The sequence below is a fragment of the Armigeres subalbatus genome, chromosome 1, assembly GCF_024139115.2.
Source record: "Armigeres subalbatus isolate Guangzhou_Male chromosome 1, GZ_Asu_2, whole genome shotgun sequence".
Classification (NCBI taxonomy): domain Eukaryota; kingdom Metazoa; phylum Arthropoda; class Insecta; order Diptera; family Culicidae; genus Armigeres; species Armigeres subalbatus.
In genome coordinates this window covers 5,457,420-5,465,297 of record NC_085139.1, presented here as the reverse complement: position 1 = coordinate 5,465,297, position 7,878 = coordinate 5,457,420, and the positions used below count along the sequence as shown (strand labels likewise).

The window sequence follows — 7,878 nt, the reverse complement described above, 5'->3', positions numbered from 1 at the left end:
ACGCTATGCTGCTTAAACCTCTAATAAATTTAAGTATTTTGGCTTCGTAATTTTTTAAGATACTCATGGAGTCTTCTATCAAAACAACTTTTTTGATATAATATTACAGCCTTTCAATTAAAATATAAAATAACAAATCACAATATCTAAAATTGTAACAGATAATAGGTAAATATACACATTTTTTAGATTTTTAACTACTTAGAACCGAAATTTCTCAAAAGAATTTCTTGATGTCTGTATACATAGAAAAATATCGATTTATTTTTCTGCACTCAGACAAAATTTCTATTTCTCTTGGCAACGAGAATCTTGTTCAGAACACATGAAACGTGCATAATAATTGAATATATTTAACCACCTTTTTCCACATGAATACCCATAGTGAGCCGTTTTCCTCTGCAGGAAAATGGATGTTATTTCAAATCGGAAAAATGCACCCTGACGGACGGATGCCTGAACGTGCCAAATCTTTGTTTATGTGCTGGGATTATCCCCATGGAATGAAGTGCTGCACGGCTCATCGGTTGCTTGAGGTTAGGGTCGTTGTCGGTGAGTTTCAGTCTGACAGATAGTTCCGAGTTTGGATTTATTTTTGGCTCATATTGTTGTCTTTTCTCTTACTAATTTTTCTGTGACTAAATGAGTTTCAATTAGGCGTAAAGTATGGAATGCACAGACTTGGGAGGGACCTCCAGTTGAGTCAAACCCCGTTCCGGGTCGTGGATTGTCAACTCACACGAACTGGATTTTCTGAAATTAAACAAAGTTTGATTTACTGTTGGTTCGATTTGTTTTAGATTGAACATACTTGTTGTAAAAAACTAGGACTGTCCTATTATCTGGTCGCTCAAACCCTACAACAACAATTCCAGAATAGTCACTTTTCACTTCAAAGCGAACCGATCCCTCCGTGATGAATCGTGAAAAGTGACCTAATGCGTAGAAAATCGGTTGTTTGTACACCTCCTCTCCTGACGTTGCATTAACTACCACCGCCGTTTCCACGTAATTATTAGCGTAGTTGGGACCGCCAATCTCATTCAACATCAAATTCCAGTCGATCCAGCCATGTACGCTGTGCTGTAAATCCTGCATTATGCTCGTTATGTAGGACTCAGCACGAGCCCAAGACCCCAGTATGGGTCCATGTGTTTGAAATGGTTTGTCACCTAGCGATGCCTCTGTGTTGAAGATTAGCTTGTCCGGATACAAATTCAAAGCTTGATCCAACAATTCAGGAGGAGTCACTCCATCCCAGTACCAATGCACGGCCAAACCATCGACGTACTGCGTAGCATTTGGATGACCCTGATCCATCTGTGAGAACCACCAAGGAAACGTGTATCGTTGATCATCTCCCGCAAACAGTTTGACATTTTTGAACTCTGAATTTCGCAACGCTGGTCCAAGATTTTCACCGACCCATTTTCCTTGATTCGCCGCTATCCAACCTAAGCTCATGAATCGGATGAATAAGAATCCAATCACGGCATTCATTGGTTCATTGCCCGTTGAAATCGCCCAATAATCCAACCCGGCATCCTTCATCAGCTGCAAGTACTTGATATGGTAGTCTGCCCACGTCTGATAATACTGTGGCTTTAGTCGATTTGATCCACTCCAATCGTTATTGGATTTCATCCATCTCGGTGGACTCCATGCTGTTCCCATTAATTTAATTTCATGATTATCCGCCACCTGCATTAGCTCTTTGATCTGTTCGATCCTCACCTGATCTCTTTTGTCCAATACAGTGAAGTTCAGCAACAGCTTATCATCCATTGGGGACTCATTGTAGGCCCATGGTTTCAAATCAAAATCACTGCCTCCAATAGGAATTCGCATCAAACTGTAACCGATTCCCACCTTCTTCGAGTAATACGAACGATACATGCTGTCCCTCAACTCCGGTTTTAACAGTCCCAAATTGTAAGAAACGGCTCCGGTAAACGCCCCACCAAAGCCCACAATCTGTTGATATTTCCGTCCACGATTGATTTCAACACTAACCGGCCGCGTGCTTCTCACCATCCGTTGTTTAGACCGCAACATTACCGCCGGTAGGAACGTTGCATTCTCCGCCTGCACAAACCTTCCACGGGCTTGTCCGAATCTGGTGCCATTGCTAGCGCTCGAAACCAGTACGAATTCTCCCGGTTCGGTTGGATCCTCAAACTCCAAGGTATCGCAGTAGGTCACATTGCACACACAAACCGAACCGGTCGGGTACTGACGTAACGCGCATGGTAGCGAAGCGACTGCAACATAGCAAACCCAAACAAATTAAACCGCAGTCAATTTGTAGCGCACTTTGGAGACAAGAGAGGTGCGTATTATATTCCGCCTTGCGTCATGCTTACTTACCTCTGTCGAAGTAGCTGCTGCCGATCACAACGCTGGCGATCGTCGAAAATAGCGCCAACCGCAGTAGGCTATCCAGAGCGCCGATCAAGTTCAAGGTTGGCGTGCTCCTGCACGAAGAAGGGGGAGGCATTGTTGCTCTCTTTCTACGGCGATGCAATCAAGCACCGGAGTGACAATGTTCTGTCCGGTTCTAATGGGTGGAGAGCGCAAATTTAAATGTTTGAAGCGATATTTGCGCGACAGCGGTGCAAAGTGGACTGGATTATGCACTCACTTCGTAACGAAATGTACGCCATACGACGCAATGGCACTTATGTTCGGTGGATGGAAACCAAAGCGCGACGTGAGAGAATGAAGAGGAATTTGCGATAACGATGAAAGGTTGATGGGCGATATAGAGAATGAGAGCTAGACATAAATATTGTGAGTACAAAAATTGATAATGCTAAGCTTTGAAACATTGAAACCAGTTTATTGGACTTATCTACAAATCCAGAAGATGAGGTCTTGAAATTTTACATTAGACAGTTAGGGAATATTATTAGGATATCGCCAAATATTCAACGGCTGCAATGCTAGCAATAAATAATGCAGGGGTGTTCAAGGATAAGCAAGGGTTTCAACTTTTGGTGGGAAATTCTTGATCCCGATAGTCAGAACCAACACCGTTTTTTTACAGTTGCAGGCTGAGCAGCTTCAAGTTGTACTTTATTCAGGAAATTAATACATGATATCAGCACACATTATCATTTATTTATTTATTTATTTATTTATTTATTTATTTACTTTTCTTCATCAACAGACTACAGTTAAACCTCCATGAGTCGATGTTCTATGACTCGATATCGACTCATAGAGACAAATTATGCCATATTAAAAAATATTTTCTGGGTTACTGTGACGGTCCCTTCAAACAGCTTTGATAGCGTTTCGCACAGTTCCCTTCACACATTGTATGCGCTTCACTCTTGAAGTCGATAGTTTCACAACACTTATTGCACTGCATTGTTCTGTATCTCAAAGCCAATATCTCTGTGCCAATATGGTGATTGGTTCGCGATTACTTGATTTCGATATTGCGCACTTAGTTCACCACTGGACTCCGCACTTCATAAGTGCGACTACCATCGAAGTGCGGATTAAGTGCGAAACGTCAAATGAAATGTCAGCTGAAATGTCATTCTGATTTTTGTTTTGTTTGTCGCCGTACCTGTTGCAAAGTTCATCAGTAGCTTAGAATCAAAACTGATTATTTTTCATTAAAAGCAAATGAAAATGTTTCCTAAAACATCTAACAACATCCTCTGCAATGTCCTGTATCGGCGAGCTAGTGTGAACACCAAATACCACTGTTTGTACGGATATTATTTCTTGGGTTTATCGAGGGCCCGCCTATCGGTGATCTACCGGAAAAGTAAAACCACAATTTCCGGATGGATCCAAGACTATGAGGACAACGGCTTATTAACGGAAGCGCAGCGCACTAAGGTGTTCCGGAAGTTCAGCGTTGAACATCGCAATTGGATCATTCAGTTGTACATGTCTCAATCAGTGCTTTTCTTGGACGAATGCTGTCAGCTATTCCTAAAGCATTTCAACATAACCATCAGCGCCGGAAGCGTTTGTCGTATACTACATGCGGAAGGACTAACCTGGAAGGCTCTAGAGAGAAGGGCCATCCAAGTAAGAGAAGATCAAATTTTTCACTTCTTCTCTGAGTTATGCTCCATAGACTGGGACCTGTATAACTTGGTCTTTCTTGACGAAGTTTCTCTAGATAGCAGAGACATGCTACGAAACCGCGGCTATGGCATGAAAGGCAAAAAACTCATATTCCAAGGCGAGTTTGTGAGGCGTCCAAGAGTGTCTTTCCTATGTTTTTTGGGACAGCAGGGAATGTTAGATAGCTTCCAGACAGAAGGCACATTTACAAGAGCAATATTCTTTGAATGTTGTCGATCATTTGCCTTGAATAATGAAAATGTGCGGTGCTATCCTGGTCCAAATTCAGTCTGGATCATGGATGGCGCTCGCATTCATTGCGATGAAAACATAGTATATTATCTACGGTCAATTGGAATCATTCCACTGTTCCTTCCTCCCTACTGCCCTTTTTTTAATCCCATCGAGATAATATTTGGTCTCACTAAATCTCGTATGGGTCGACTGTACAAAGAAAATCGAAATGAAATTCCATCACACGTTGCGATTTCAGCGTTTACTGAATATTCATCATTTGATTGTACCAATTTGTTTCGCCATTATGGTTACCTACCAAATGGAGTTTTCGATCCTAGTATTGGCCTTTTACAGAACCAAAATGATTCAAATTTTGATGTTTCTAATGAGTAATAGTTTTAAAGTAAAAATGATAAATATTGTTCAGTTTTGTTAAAATCGTTTTATTAAAACAAATAATTTTAAAATCAACAGTATTTAAATTCATTCAGAAATAAACAACAAGCAGTTCATAACAAAAGTTGCAATCCCATAATCAAACCAGAAATAAATCATTTATGCATGGTCTACATCCGGCATATCCGAAACCCTGCCAGCAATGTCTCGATTAAATTCATCCTCCTCTGGCCGCACAGCAGAACTCATTGCTCCGACCAGAGCCGAATTAACATCCGAACGTGTCCTCATACTTGCTAAACGGCTTTTAAGTCGCTGAGCCCAAAATAGTAGCTGATCAGTATCGTTTTCGAGTGCTTCCAATTCTGCGACAAATCCTTGGTTAATCGTATTAGCCACGGACAAACCACTTCGAACTGACTCTAACTTCACAGCCTCGGAAATTGGAACGCTTCGGAAAAACTTCAGCAGGTGTTGTGGCGGCATTTCAGTTAATCTTTGTTCACGTTCGTGGGCTGGTCCAGCATGTATGAAATTTGCCCACAATCTCCATGCACTTGACTGTGCTTGAAAATGACCATTCTTGTGCCGAAGTTCTTCAGCCAATGACGTCACGGCCTGGTTGCTAGGAGCACCCGATCGATCTGCATTTTGATGACGAATCAATTGTTTCTCAGTAACTTCCCACAGTGACTTGCAAGAAATCGAAGTAGAGTAAACATGTACATGAACACGTATCTCTTTGCACCGCCAGCTTGTCAGTAGTTTGCTGCTGACTTTTTCTATGGTCACTCGTTTCTTCTGGCTGTGGTCCTGTAAAACGACGAACTTGCCCATCTCTTCGAAAACGGGTAGCCTGTCAGCCCATGTAGGAACTTGCGTGCCACTATTCTCGACAAAAATCACTTCACGGCATAGAAGTGGCTTACATATCCCATATTCCGGTCAAAATCTCTTGTACAGTATCACCGGAGATCAAACGAGTACCAATCAATCCGCCAGACGTTTCCCCGATGAATCTACGTTTGTAAAACTGGCCATTGAACGTAAAATTTGCATCGCCGGTGCTCAATTTCATTAACTTTGCGTTGGGGGTTTCGTTTGATACTGACGGGATTGATGTTGGGTCGATTTCACTGTCGTCCCCTACGCAGTGCTGTTCTTCAGCTCCGGACCCTGCATTAGCATTCGCGGTGGTTGCGGATTCATTTTCGTCCGTCGCATCTGCGTACACATACTCGGGAATAGTGTAATCAGATTCCAGGGCTTCCACAATGTATCCATCTGGTTCCTGGGCATCATCCTCCTGGCCTCCATGATTCGAAACAATCGAGAAGGCAGCCTCAAAATCGTCGCGGAAATCCATCCAAAATATGGACTGTAAGGATGCATTGCAGAAAACAAATTCCATAATTTTAATATTACGAACTTACCTAGCCAGTAGTTTCACAATAATACAGCCTAATTACGGTGAAATTAACGAAACAATTAGTAGAACAACCAAGATAAAAAAACTTTTCGTGCGATCGCTTTCTTCAATGTAAATAAACAGTGAGAATGTTTTTGTTATGATATGGGCGAAGGCTTTCTGGAAGGGCTGCCAGATTAACTGTATTAATATTTTTTTTGTTTATTATAAATCTTTAGCGATTTCAAATATATTTTTTTATGGTTTTCAATAATTGAAGCAAATTATTTCTAGGAAAAGTTCATTCATTTGAATTTAAGTTGAAAAATTGAAACTCGTTGGTATATAAAGACGAATGTGATCGGAGTGTGTACATTTACTAGTAATTAACGTTGCATTCATTTAATTTGGCAACATTGTCGTTCCACTCACAACTGCGACACCAGAAGTCGACAGAAGTCCATTGATGAACGCAAGAAGCAATACGATGTTTGCGGCGAATTTAAACTATCATTTAGTTCCTTTACCTCATGTAATTTATTATCCTCAAACGGAATGAAGGTAAAAGTGATGATGCGGTTTATTAAAACTTATTTAGCAGTCGTTAGTTTTAAATAAACAGAGACCGAAGTGGAGTACAAGAGACAAACAACCGTTCAGCAGCAGCGACTCTTTCCCTTTCCCTTTCATTTGAACATTTAATGATGATCCTGATAGCCAGCGCAGTTCGGGGTTTGTTCATGTTGCGAGGGTTTTTCTATACAACAAAAAAATTTCTTTGCGCTTTGTTTACTGAGCAAAAACATAACTTAGATCGATATCCCTTCATTTCATCAGTATCTTTTCTCAGAATGATGGGATGGATTACAATGCCTGTAATTGATGGAAATGATCAATCAATGATCATACAAACTTAGGTGGGAGGGTTGAAAATCAGTTAAAAACCCAGATTAATCCACCTAGCAGTTATGGTGCCTTTCTCGTGCGAATGAAAAAATAGTATTTTGGCCATAATTTCCGAGCCCATAGTCCGATCTGGGCAATTTTCAATAGGAAACAGTGGTTTTTGCGTCGAATGCAATTTATTGCAAGCAAATCGGTTAAGGATAAGCGCCTGAAAAATGAGTGACACTTTTTTATGCGATCATTCCGTAGAAAAAGTATTTTGGCCATAACTTCCGATTCCATAGTCCAATTTTCAATAGGAAACAATGGAATAGAAGTCTGCGTCGAATGCAACTTGTCGATGAATGCAATCAGTCGATGATAAGTACCCGAAAAATGATTGACACTTTTGCTACATTTTGGTACGTGAGTGCGCACAGACACACACACTGACACACTGGGCTGCGAAATGGTGAGTTGACATCTGGGAAGGAGCAACCTACACAGCTCTGGTCCTCACAAGTTCCAACACTCAAAATAATTATCACTTTAATTCCACTATAAAAAGTCATGTAGACTTTAAAAATCGAAACTTTCATCGGCCTTACTGGAATCAGATAAAACTTACTCAAATCACAAGTGCATCTTAATAAGAAAAGTAGTGGAATTCATTAGAAAACATAGAAAATAATATCTATATACTCTTCTAGTGAATTCTACTCAAAATGAATGTATGAAAAATATATGAGTGGGGCTCTCAGAGCGAAATGCATGTTGATTAACCATCGCTAATGAAACATTTTGCAGAAGCATTATGAGGACGATTTGCACAAATTATGCTTGAGTGTGAATTAATTTTCTAC

The 7,878-nt window shown here is 40.7% G+C and overlaps 1 protein-coding gene and 1 pseudogene across 1 annotated transcript; both read right to left on the bottom strand.

Annotated features, from left to right (window-relative positions):
• Positions 1 to 333: 333 nt before the first annotated feature.
• LOC134208031 (lysosomal acid glucosylceramidase) lies at positions 334 to 2,662 on the bottom strand. Its single transcript, XM_062684134.1, has 3 exons — positions 2,368 to 2,662; positions 812 to 2,261; positions 334 to 753 (listed from the first exon to the last, which is right to left on the bottom strand). Exons 1-3 carry the CDS (start codon positions 2,495 to 2,497, stop codon positions 654 to 656), a joined length of 1,680 nt encoding a protein of 559 aa, XP_062540118.1. The 5' UTR covers positions 2,498 to 2,662; the 3' UTR covers positions 334 to 653.
• Positions 2,663 to 4,634: 1,972 nt separating this feature from the next.
• On the bottom strand, positions 4,635 to 5,958 carry LOC134205930 (uncharacterized; annotated as a pseudogene).
• Positions 5,959 to 7,878: the final 1,920 nt, after the last annotated feature.

What these genes read in the sequence shown, in the direction of transcription:
- LOC134208031 (XM_062684134.1), bottom strand. Translation starts at nt 2,497, where the DNA reads ATGCCTCCCCCTTCTTCGTGCAGGAGCACGCCAACCTTGAACTTGATC. An exon ending in CAGCAGCTACTTCGACAGAG is followed by an intron (nt 2,262 to 2,367) that starts GTAAGTAAGCAT and finishes GCTATGTTGCAG; the next exon opens with TCGCTTCGCTACCATGCGCG. An exon ending in GTCCTAGTTTTTTACAACAA is followed by an intron (nt 754 to 811) that starts GTATGTTCAATC and finishes GTTTAATTTCAG; the next exon opens with AAAATCCAGTTCGTGTGAGT.